General features: G+C 40.1%; 1 protein-coding gene across 1 annotated transcript in view; it reads right to left on the reverse strand.

The window, feature by feature from the left end:
• The window catches only part of LOC150103694 (Golgi-associated plant pathogenesis-related protein 1-like), a 37,072-nt gene that overhangs the window by 16,547 nt on the left and 7,713 nt on the right, over positions 1 to 12,812 (reverse strand). Inside the window, exons 2-4 of the mRNA XM_090397056.1 lie at positions 12,406 to 12,630; positions 5,370 to 5,462; positions 2,163 to 2,283 (exon numbers count right to left, since the gene is read on the reverse strand). Of these exons, the coding sequence (XP_090253182.1) occupies positions 2,163 to 2,283; positions 5,370 to 5,462; positions 12,406 to 12,630 (439 nt within the window). The remainder of the gene's footprint in view (positions 1 to 2,162; positions 2,284 to 5,369; positions 5,463 to 12,405; positions 12,631 to 12,812) is intronic.

Consider the following 12,812-nt stretch of genomic DNA (forward strand, 5'->3'; position numbering starts at 1 on the left):
TCAAGTTTCTAGTTTCATACAAGTGTGTGAAATATAGTGCGAAGTACATTACTATACTTCCCCTCACCGCACGCACGCACGCACGCGCACACACACACACACACACACACACACACACACACACACACACACACACACACACACACACACACACACACACACACACACACGTCACATAATACATAATCTCTGACTTTTCTCTTAAATCTTTCACTACCGATACACATCTGCTCTCTGTCACCAACCTCTGATCATCCCTATATTGTCGCTCGTTTGAGACAAGCATTATTTTAACTTTTCTGCACATCGAATCTTTAGGCATTACAATGCACACAACGAGCTTTATTCATTCTGACTGACATCCCTTTTTCTTATGAAATCACGTAAAATCACTCCTCTTGCTTTCATTGCCAACCTCTCCCACCCTTCTTTCTCATTTTACCTTCGAAATGGGATATTGAAAAATGGAATATATTGGTGTTCTGAAAATATGTTTTGGGAAGCACGAACATGTTCTATTAAAATGGAATAATACTCAATGTGTAATATTCAATTTCCAATTTAATAAATCCAACCACCTTTCCATATTTCAGACTTTTTGATAGCTTTCTTTTCCAACCATAATTCTGCTTGTTTCATTTAATTATTTGAAATTAATTAATTTAAATATTTAGAATATCTTTAGTTTTGCTTAGAAAGAAGTCAACAGACACCATAGTGTGGGGAACAAGCAGCCATGACGCCCACCTTAATAAGATGAACTCCCTCCTTTCACTGTGATGACTGCAGCAATCCTACGGTGACATTCTTTCCACAAGTGTATGACGATAGTGATCAATGGGAATTTTGGACCATTCTTCCTGTAGGCAGGTAATGAGGTCCTGGACTGTTGTGGGGCGAACGTCTGTTGATGTCACCAGACGCTTCAGTTCATCCCACAAATGTTCAAGAGGGTTGAGATAAGGGCTCTTTTGATGCCAATCAAGTGTGATGAAGTTCATGTCCACAAACCCGCTGTTACAGCCGTAGACTTACGACACAGTGCATGTCTTGCTGAAAGAGACAATGGACAGTTCCGTAGAAACGGCAAAGAGTAGAAAGCATTGCATTGTCCAGAATATTCAAATACCTCTTGGAGTTCAGTGTTCGTGGCACAACAAACAAAGGTCCGAGGCCAAACCAGGAAAAACAGGAGAGTGCTATACCATCACACCGCCACCTCCAAATTTCGTAGTTGGAGTTACGCACTCTGGTATCACCGGGCATCTGCTCGGAACAGGGTGCAGCATGATTCGTCGCTCCATAACACAGCTTGGAAAGCCGTATTATGGAGCGACGTGGGATTTGGAAGATTCGAAAGCTTCCACGTCTCATGTACACACTCTTTGCAGCACTGAAGACAACGTTTCATATTGGTTCGGGTAATGTGGGGCTTGCACATTGTGGTCAGACCAAGGAAACCCATTGTTGTGAGCTTCGGTTCTGAATGTTTATGAGCAGATTCGTGCTCCAGTCGATGCCTGGAACTCCACATTCAACGTGTGGTCGACGAATGGCGGTTTTACATATCCTTCATAGCAATCGGTGTGCATGTACAGTGAGTGTTTTTTTTTTTTCTTTTCGAGTCGTCCACTTCGGGTGGCACTTACCGTTGATTCCCTATGCTTCTACCTGGGTATGGTATCACTGATCTCTGACTTGGGATGACCCAATTTGTCAAAATTTGCCGAACAGATAGGCCTGCAAAATGACATTCTATCACAACGCCTCTTTTAAACTCTGTCAGTTCCCTTCTCGCAGCTATTTCACCTGGACCCAGTTGCATTGACTTGGGAGCATCGCATTCCTCCAGTTGATACCGATCAAGCACATTACATGGCACGATGCACCTTACTCATGGTGGATATCCGTTGACTTCTACTTGCGAAAGGGTGTTGAAAGTTCTGATAAACACCTGGAATCAAAATGATATCAAAGCAACTGATAAACCACAAGTTGCTTTCATATCATTTTTGTTCTAGATGTTTATCAGAACTTTTCAGATCCTATATATATATATATATATATATATATATATATATTATTTATTGGTTTATTTTTCACAGCGTGATTATTTTGGATTCACGTCAAAGATACGGATTATTAAATTACGACTTTCTTACCTGAAGTCAATGTTGATCCACAGCCAACGTACAGACATTCCCCGTATCTTCGATCCGGATGGTGTTCAACTTTCCTTTGACTAACGAGTTTATCAGCCCAATCTTGAGAAAACTGGGACAGCTAATAGAAAGACAGTAAAATGAAATCTTAATCTGCATTTTCCACAGGCGAAATTTGCACTTCATTCTGTTAAAACGAATTGCAAAAGCATGAAGTGGCACACTGGACGTTTCAGGGGACCTCAGGGTTTGGCTTTAAGTAGAAATCGCCGTCACGAATGAAGCAAACGAGCACATTACAGTGGAACGCTTGAATGCTCGTAGATCGGAAAAAGTGTCGACGAGACATCCATTTGAGAGAGGTAAAAATCGCCTTACAGTCAAACAGGAGGAAAAAATTCGATTTTTTTCATATTTTAAGTGAGTTAAATCACGTGTTTGCGTTAGAGTTTGCTGGGGGAAAGAATCTAAAGAGCATCATCAGTGGATGAAGCGAGTAGGTGAGCGTATTAGATGACGATGTACTGTCGAATGTCCTACTGCAAAGTTGATAAACATTGAATCAACAAAACAAGAGATTGAAAACGGACGCAAAAGCTTACAGAAATAACTTTGTAATTTATTACTTAAATTAAGGGGATATTAAATCCCACATAGTTTTAAAACCGTATTTCGGCAAGAAACTCTCTGATTCCAATCTTTGAGTTTCTTATTCGGTTTTAAAACAATGTGGAATTTAATATCCCCTTAATTTAAGTAATGTTTTCATTGCCGAAATGAAGCTTATTAGCTCTTTATACTTAAGTTTGTAATTTATTTTATTTTATTTTTGTTAATTTGTAGTAAATAATATTTACAAATGTCAAAATAACTCGGAGCGCAAATTTTTTTCTTGAATTAAAAGCTTTAAAAAAAGGAAGAGTAGAAAGCTTAATGAATTCGCAAGAATCAAGCCCATGCATTGATAGTGGATTCACAACCAAATGGATGGTGCGACAAACTTAGGGACGCAAACAAAACAATTGAAAATTTTTGATGTTTTAGAAACCTGAGAGGAAAGAAGGAAACAGTCTTTTGGCTGCTTTAGTTGAGAATCTTTTAATACGGTTGGACGTTTGGAATTACATCCGAAGCGGCTAAGGCTATGAGGCCACTACGGGGCATCGCGTTTTTAATCGCATGCGCTTCTCAGGTTGGTTTCCTTGTTTGGTTCGAATTTCCAACCCCAACAATTTGTATACCTTAGCAGTATTACAGCTAAATAATGGGTTTTTAAGATGTCCTGTTTTCCTATAAAAATAACTCAAGACTTCACATCACGCAAAACTTAAAAAGAAACAATTCATTTCTTTATGCATCCTCCGAATTAGATCCAGCTCCTGAAAGCTCCTCCTCATTTTCTCGATAAACGGAAAGATAACAAATGCTGATGGTGGAAGGCGACTGAAGATGATGAAATAGTTCAATTCCTAAGGGACCACTCTACAAGTTGTACCATTCAACAAAAACTGATCTGAGAACAATGGTAGATGAATTGGAGGTCTTAGCATATTGCAGAACCAGGAAGAAAAGATTTTAATAGGATTATATGGAATATCAAATTGGCAGCTCGACTCTACTCAGGATGTTCAGTCTCAATTCTAGGAAAATGCGAATGGAGTGGAAAGCGGGCAAAATAGGACTTCTCTCCTATTTTGCCCTCTCTCAGATCACGCACTCCCTTTGGACTGAGGGACATTTATTGGAAACTCACAACTTTACTCCTGAGGATGAATGGAGGAATTGTTGGAACAATTCTAACATTACCAATCGATCACTTATTGGAGATCTCTGTTTTCCTCGGCCTGCCGGCCAAAGTTCAATTCTAGTTGCCGATTAGAAAAACTTATTCTAAGCCTTTCTTCGACCAGTTCCCGAGTTTAGTCGATCTTTGACAGGAGAAGGGTTTCAACTAGGAAACTCATGTTTGTTCGTCCTGTAAACTCAAGAAAATCGACTGTAGAACCCACACAAATTCAGATAATAACATATTGTGTTAGGATTAGGGATCAGAGGACAGAAGCACTCGTCTGCCAATCTCTTCACTGGATGCCACTTAAAAATTAATCTCGGGCCAGCTAACTGTGACCGGCTACCGGTGGAGATTGAACTCTCCCCTCAGTCTCCAAATATTAGGGCTAAAACGGCCTCGCCTACTCCATATAACGGAATAAAAGGCGTTCTCTGATTTTTTTAAATTTTTATTGCAAAATTATTTACAATGAACATTTTAAGTTCAATTCAACGTTTTCTTTTACAAGAATCTGCAATGAGGTGCTGGTACAGTCTCGTCTTTTCCTGCAATGACTGTAATTTTTCATCTACTAATTAAGTTATTTATTTAATTAAATTGATAATTAAGACGACTTAATAAGGGTATCTTATGATAATTACACAGAAAAACTTGAACATGGATATTCAGTGAGTTGACAATAGCGATTATAATAATAACTTTTATACATCACAATCGGCTTTTATATCTTAATCTTACGGAATATTTACATATGCAGAGTTAAGACTTTATTATTACCTCTTTACTGTTCACTTTAAGATACTGAGAACATTCTCTTTGGTAAATACCCATAACTGTTTTTCTCACTGCTGCATTGCCCTTTTTATTTTTATAGTTATTTGTTTATTTATTTTGTTGTTGTTCTGGTGAGGTTTTCTCGAAGCACGTGCTATGTTTATCTGAAGATATTAGATGGCGGTGGTGGTTTCGTGGTTTGGAATCATCTGCGATAATTGTTTATATATATTACATGTATGTGTATTAGTCTATCGGTTAGGGTGTGGAAGCGAGTGCACTCATAAATGGACACACCCGTATGTGCGCACTTTAACCTTTCTTTGAAGGGAGGGGGGAGATGTTGGTCAGAGCGTGTTTGTTTCCTTGTATTGGTACTGAGAAAGCTTCGGGGCCGTTTTTTTTTTTTTTTTTGTTTTGAATAATTTCTCTCTAATTTGAATAATTAATCTCTAATTAGAGAGCTGGTTCACCAGCTCTCTAATTTTCGATCTAGAGCCTGTTTGAATTCTGTATATACACATAGCGCCCGTTTCTACATACCACTGTACTGTCAACGGCATGTGGAAAGAACTTTCAGACTTCGAAAAAAAAAAAAATATATATATATATAATAAATGAAGTACATGTGAAAAGCTTACCTCAGGACAGGGAATCAAAGGATCGCAGCGATGTTTGGCGCGTAGAATGTTATGCTGCTGCAGACACTCACTGATGAATTTCTGTCTGTCGATCTGCAGTAGAATTTAGAATAAACAAACACTTTGGAAAGAGAACGAAGAAAATGTGTTGCAGATAATTTCTTAGATTTACAATAATTTATTAGATTTACCGAAATGAATGCTCGAAAATCATCGTGTTTAACCTTTGAACTCGCAAACGTGTTGAACATTTCGAAGAAAGGCAAAGGGTGCCAAAGAAAGGAGACCATGCAGCCATTCTGGATGGATTCGCAATCGTTTTCCACACAACACCTTGTTAAAGATGTGCCATTCGAAACACGTGCTAAATTTCGACGAGTAAGACTGCACCTTGAAACACTTTCGTCTTTCTACTTCCACTATTAAGAACACTTTCTCGGATCCAACCGCATGTCTGTATACTGTCAATTGCACACGGAAAGAACTTCAGATTTTTACGGCTTTACTGTTAATGAGCTTCAACGGGTCCCACTGCTTATCTTGCAAGAGCTAATTGATCTCGTACTATTTACCAAATGTATACCATCGGCACCCTCATAACTGTCCGTTGCTTATGTTCTACGTCATTTTTCATAAGGTCTTAGCTATACGTCTTAGTCATACATCCAACTGATATTAGATGGAGCCTTCATCCCTGCGAATGGCTGTGCTGGGAATATTTTCATTCTTTTCCTCTTCTCTCTGAATCCAGAAGCCAACTTTGGCCTCCCTTTATGACTCCCTCGGACTTCCAGAAGACCTTCTTCTTGAAGTTATACTTCTAGCGCTGTGTGCAAGAGGTCCACCAGCTTTCCGTGCATATGTTCTTCTTCTTCGGACATTTACTTCGAAAAACATGCGTACGGAAAGCTTCTGCACTTTGGAGTGATGTAGCCAAGGAGGCCCTCAACTTCTTTTTTTTTCGTTGCATTGGCTACTCCCTTGACAGCACTGTTAATTCTTTGGCATTCATCTCTGATCTTACTCTCATGGCTTCTGTTAGACAGGACTTGAAGGAACTTTTTAATTTAGCAGCTGGCTTCTTTCAGGTCTAAATATCAATGTGACAAAGTCGAGTGTGCTTTCCCTTGTCCCCCTCCATTCAGGTAGAGAACAAGAAAGAGATTTATCTGCACGGCATGTCCTTGTATCCTATTTCAGTTCTGGAGGAGTGGAGGCACTTTGGTCATCACTCTCAGACAGGTCGTTCCTCTTTCTCCCTCACTCTGAGTGGATTATTCTTCTCTTCGAAAAATTAAACTGCGGCTTTTCTTTCTAAATTACTTCCTTCTTCCTAAGAAGGAAGTAATTAAGAAGAAAAAACTGCACTATATCCTAAGTAAAGTTTCTCTCGCAATGGAACTGTGGCCTTTCCCCCCCAGAAATTAATTAAGATAAAAAAAAATCTGGCAATTTTTAAATCTTAATTTGCACCCTGCGATAATTGATATAAAATTTTTGTCTTAATTTTTATTTAAATTTGTATTTGATAAGCAGACAACTAGTAATCCATGTTTTTTATTATTTATTTATTATTTTTATTTATTTATTTATTGGTAATAGGAAAAAAAATCTAAGCTATGCTCTGTTAAATTTCTATTTTAAATCAGACCTGCTCAGAAGTCATTCATTTTAAACCGAAAAACTGTTTCGTTTGTGTTATATAATAAGGCGTGCTATGTGGAGAATTTTTTCATCTTGCATTTGTAAAATTTTAAACAAATATCGTCAAAACTGATCGCTCAAAATAACGATTTGCAGTTTTGCAATTACTATAATGTAAATACAGTACACTTGTAAACGTCAATCTATAATTTCAGGATTTCTGTTTCAGAATTTAATCAAAGCTACTTCTAGCGATGAAATACGAGCAATTGTGAATCCGAAATTTGTAAAATTAATTAGACTAGTCGAATATTTGCGTTTGTAACAGCGATTTGCATTTTCATATTCGCGTGTCGAATTGTAAACGCTTAAAAACGTTTCGACAAAGATTTTAGCGGACGAAACTGCCTACGAAATAGCCACGGCAGAGTGCTGGTAAAAGAGGATTAGCAACTTCCGCCTTCAGTTAAGCCCTCGTAGTGAAAGACAAGTTGCTAATATGAGGAATTGACCGGTCATGTTACATTTATTTTTGGAGTTAAATGCATTGACACCAGAGATGCTCTTGTCTTTTTTTTTTTTTTTTTTTTTTATGTTTGGCCCATATACGCGAGATTGTCTGGTCAACCTATAGTACGTCAGTACCACGTATGGGTAGTGGGATGTGAAAGGAGAAACTTGTTGACATTCGATTTAAAAGCCTGTGTGTTGTATTCCTTGGGAAATGAAGGCTGTTCTACAGTACCGCAGTAGCAGGGATGAAGGAGGAGGAAAAGAAACTTGTTCGGTGGGTTTCGAGGTGTACTGTGAAGGGATGTTGGGAGGTGGCTGTACGTGTTCCAATGGGTTTAGTACAGAGTAGGGGAATTATTGATTCTGTTTCAGATGAGCATTTCCCGTGAAAGTATTTATGGAATATACAAATCGCAGAGACTAAACGTCTATGTGAAAGTGGGGGGAGTGAGTTGGTAAGAGATGGATCGTTTATCAGTCTAATTGCTCTCCTCTGTATTGAGTCGAGTATTTTGAGGGAGCTTTTAGGAGCCCCCACTCCAAATATGGGAGCAGTATTCGATAGCTGGGCAGATTTGTGACTTGTATAATGTTAACAGCTGTTTAGAGGTGAAGCAGCGTCTTGAGCGAAAGAGAAAGCCTAGTTGTTTGAAAGCTCAGGATGCAATGGTTGGGATGTGTTTATTCCAGGAGAGGCTTGATGTCAGGGTAATTCCGAGAAGAGAAATCTCATCTTGTCTGGGAATTTGAGTGTTATCGAAAACAATACTGGGGGAAAATGGTTCTTTTTTGTGGGAAATAAGACAGAACTGCGTTTTACTAGCGTTGAAGTTGACGAGGTTATCTGTCTGCAGCTGGTTCATGAAACATCGCTCCACAAAATCTTCGAGAAGTCTTAATAACCAGGCAGCACAAAGACTGCATCGCAAAGCGTATAAGAACTCTTCCAAAGGACCAGAAACCAGTGCGGCTTCATTCATGCAACAATCTGATGAGAATCGAACAGGAATGGAATAGGAAATATTCCCGACGCCGTCCCATCTTGTTTCAATTCTCGTCTTGTTGGGAATGTTGACTCCGTCGATCCTTGAAACAAATCGAAGAATTCTCTAACATTTCCTAAAAGGTGGAACTGTAACTTTTAGTCTCCCTAACTTTTGAAATCCGCAGGCAGCCGATGTCCGCTCTCGATCATCGGACTGAGTTCATCTCTACGAACAATGTGTACACTTACGTTTGACGACAATGCAGCAAAAGAACTGCAGCCATTTTGTGTTCCTAACCCTAAGAAATTTCTATAAGATTGCCCAAACCAGCTAGTTCGATGGTAGATTTACTATCGTCGGAAATGGAAAAATAAATAAATAAAATAAAATAAAAATAAATAAGAGTGCGAAAATACGAAAATTCCTATTCCTGTCTCTTATTCTTGTTGTTGTTCATCTAGCGTTATGGAAGTTACAGACGACTTCGGGGACACGTTTTCGTAATAGGGAGAAGAAAAAGAACCGCGTTTAAGTGGTACTTACCCTTGTGGTTCTCCAGCACGAGGGAAAGCTCCGTAGTTCAGTAAAGAATCCTTGGAGAGGCTCATGCACATCGTGCCTTTGTCTACGCTTGCGATTCCCGCAACCATCCTTTAAGTTGTAAGACTTTCCGAAGGGAAATCTCATGGCCACCACTTTTAGCTTTCTTGCGCTTGAATAAATGTTCCGAAGTTTTGTTTCCTCGCGGAGTTTCTCTATTTTTTGTGGGTCGTGTTGTCGCAGTGCTCTCTTTTTCAAGGGTAACCAACCAACCAAATAAACAAACAAACACCTGAATGAAGGTTATTGGCGCCACAGGGATGCGAAAACGAACCGAGTGTAAATTCGGTGATGTCCCTGATGTGCAGTAAATCCACACTGCCGCGAAAAAGTGCCGGAAATAGCGTTCGCGTGACGTAAGCGGAACAATTTATATTACCGGTGGATCTGAGCCCTGGAAAAAGGGCTTCCGACTGCTGTTTTGGTCTTCGTTTTTTAATTTATTTTGTTGTTGTTTATGTGAGTGTTCACACACGTGCGCAGGGAATATGAAGTGCTAGAAAAATTGCATTAACAACAAATCTTGTTATTCCTCCTCGTCCAATCCACGCGTGAGCTTTCTTCTGTCTCTGTCACGAAGAAATCACAGTGCTCCCAGTCGTATTTTCAGGACCACGTGTGTGTGTGTGTGTGTGTGTGTGTGTGTGTGTGTGTGTGTGTGTGTGTGTGTGTGTGTGTCAAGGAATTTAGCCACATCGCTACAAGGAATACGAATTTCCTTTCCTAGCGATGGATGAGTTATAAAAACATTTCGAGGAAATTTTTCCTTTTTTAAAATAAAGGTTAATCCAACACACTTTATTGTTATTTCTGATTTTATTTTTTTATTATTTATTATATTATGTGGAACTCTTTGCAACCTGCAGAACTTCTGTGACACTCAAAATCACTTTCAATTAACTTTGCTGTTTCAGTGGGATCGTGATTGGCTTGAATGACCGACGAAACAACTGACGCTCTGCGGCCAGCGTTATTATTACGGCTGTTAATAGTGTGTGTGTGTGTGTGTGTGTGTGTGTGTGTGTGTGTGTGTGTGTGTCTTTTTCTTTTCTTTTCTTTTTTTTTTTGTATTTTTTCATTTCTTTTTTATCATGTCCAGAAACTGCTTCTAGAGGCCAAACATCGAACTTTCCCCCCAGCTTCCTGGAGGCATGAAGTGGCTCCAGGAAGCGGGGAAGTGGTCTCACATCGGGCCATGAAATTCACCTCCCACCGTTACACTTTCGTCCCCTCGAAGTCACGAATCTTCAGCATACCGCAAGCGAGCCAACTCTTCGTTATTGTATGAACGATTAACTAAGCGGAGTTCCCGTAGCAGGATGGGCCCATCGAGAAACGTGAGTCTCGTCAATAATTGCAGCGGGGATCTCATTTATTAATTTTTTTTAATTAATAAATAATTAATAAAGTTTTTTCGAGCTGTACTAAACTTTCTCTTGTAATCTGAAATTTGGCTGAACGGAATCCCTTCTAAATCGATACAGATTTTCCAAATGATAATCCAATATCGTTAGGGAAATACTCAACACGTTTTTAAGGCCCAGAAGTCCTCCTTCTCCACCCTCCCCACACACATAAATCATTAAACGCCCAAAACAGGGCAGAGAAGTGAACATGACAAATGCGATATAAACGTGTGACGTCATCAACAGGGCGTCCGCACGTAACGCCTAGTGGCTTTGGCTTTGCAACCATATACCTGGCGAAGGAGTGTCCTAGGTTCGATTCCCGTCAACGACGTGAGGAGCTTAAGGATCTTCCTCAGCCATAGCCAAGTTAGCCGATCTTGGGCGTGGACAGCAGGGTTTTTTCCGCCAGTTTATCTGGCGTTTTTCATCCCGCAAGCAGGCCAACCGGTCTGAGGACACACGGATTACAGTCAGGAATACTGACCCAGCCATAGGTTGGGTCAGGAACCGGCATAGGTTGATTCGTCAACCTATGCCGGTTCCTGAGCCCGGATAAAATTTGGGGGGGACTAGATGGTACCGTAAAAAGGGGGAACGCTGTATCATCGCACGGAATTTATTTTTTATCAACGGGGCACCTTCATTTCTTTCTTGGTAGGCATCGACGAGAAGAGAGAGTATCAAGGTGTTGTGAAGAAGCAAAGAAAAAAAAAAAAAAGAGAACTAGGGAAGGAACTGAAGTTACATTTTTAGCCTGAATACTGCTTAGAGGAAGAAGCGTAAAATTTCGCACTTTCTCCCTCCATCCGACGAAAATCTGAAACCAGAAATACAGCGACGTCAATCGAATCGTCCAGAGTGGAAAAGGGTCAGCAAATGTGCTTACGGAGTCAGAGAATTTGATGAAGAGAAGCAAGCGGGAGAAGAGAAGCACGAAATATCTACGTTCGCCGATCGCAATTAATACGTCCAAGAAGAGATTAAAAATCCGGGGGCGGCCCGGAGGTAAATTCAGTCCACTGCGTGCGCCATTCGCACGGTGAAGTTGAGCTGCGAAAAATGTTTTCGGTGTTAGGGTGCGGTTTCTCCAACACTAATTGTGAGATACTTTTTTATTTTATTTTATTTCTCCGAGTCTGAAATATTAAATTTAAGCAAAATCAGGTCATCCTTTCTCGAGTAAGGTGCTTTAGGGGGATGACATTCATTGTGACCTGCGGAAGAGAATGCACAGATGAACTATGGGAAAGCGAATGGAGAAAGAGGCTTCCCTCGGGAGTGGAAGAATGAAGTGCTGGCAATTTATCACTTTTTCATGTTGAAAATATGCACACGTTTCACTCTCTCTCTCTCTCTCTCTCTCTCTCTCTCTCTCTCTCTCTCTCTCTCTCACCTGTTGTTTCCGCTTTGTAGCCTTTATGAAGGAATTGCAGCGTAATTCCCCGCAGACCTTAAAACTGGCTTTCGAGTCTCACAGAAATATCCATTCATTGAGCCTCCGTAGCTCAGTCGGTATAGACGAAGCCCTTTGGTCAGAAAGACCTGGGTTTGATTCCTGTTCATGACGTGAGGAACCTTCATCTGGTCTCTTTGGACTAAAGGTGAGTTAGTCGGTCTCGGGTTTTTCGTCCCTCTGAGGCAAACCGATCTCGTGAACACACACAGATTTACAATAATAAAAATATATATACTTAATTAATCCTTCATCTGGAGGGCTCAACCTGCAATTCCAAAGGGACTAGAAAAAAAGGAGGAAGCCCAATACGAATATTAATATTCGTATATATTTGTATGTTGATAATAACTGGCCATCTAAAATATTTCCCACTTTCAGGGGGGGGGGGGCCTCTTTCCACCCTTCTTAATGGACTAAGCAGCACTCACCTTGTTCTTTTTCGGCTCCACTTTCTCGACAGAGTCAAGATTTTCCTTCTCGCTTCTTTCAGCTGCCTCTAAATGTAGCGGGGCTTGGACCTTTGATGGTGGCTTGATGTCCAGTATCGTCACCCTTTTCACCTTTTCCTTGGGTGGGGACCTTTCCTTTTTGGCTTCGCTTTCATTGTCTTTGCTGTCCTCCTTCTGTGGCGCTGAATTAGTCTTCTCACCGGCCTGCAATATTGAAATAACGAAGGATGATTAATAAAAATGCACTTTTTAACAAAACCCGAAAAGTTGTAAGCATGTATGCACAGATGGATGTTCTTTCACACATCTTAGAACGATGATAGGTTGGTCTGTTTAATCCCAATAATTTCGTGAATGACGAGACATGTCAAATCTGTGAATACTGA

The sequence above is a fragment of the Typopeltis vanoorti genome, chromosome 8 (assembly GCF_054136105.1).
Source record: "Typopeltis vanoorti isolate ZY-2024b chromosome 8, IOZ_Tvanoo_1.0, whole genome shotgun sequence".
Taxonomy (NCBI): Eukaryota; Metazoa; Arthropoda; class Arachnida; order Uropygi; family Thelyphonidae; genus Typopeltis; species Typopeltis vanoorti.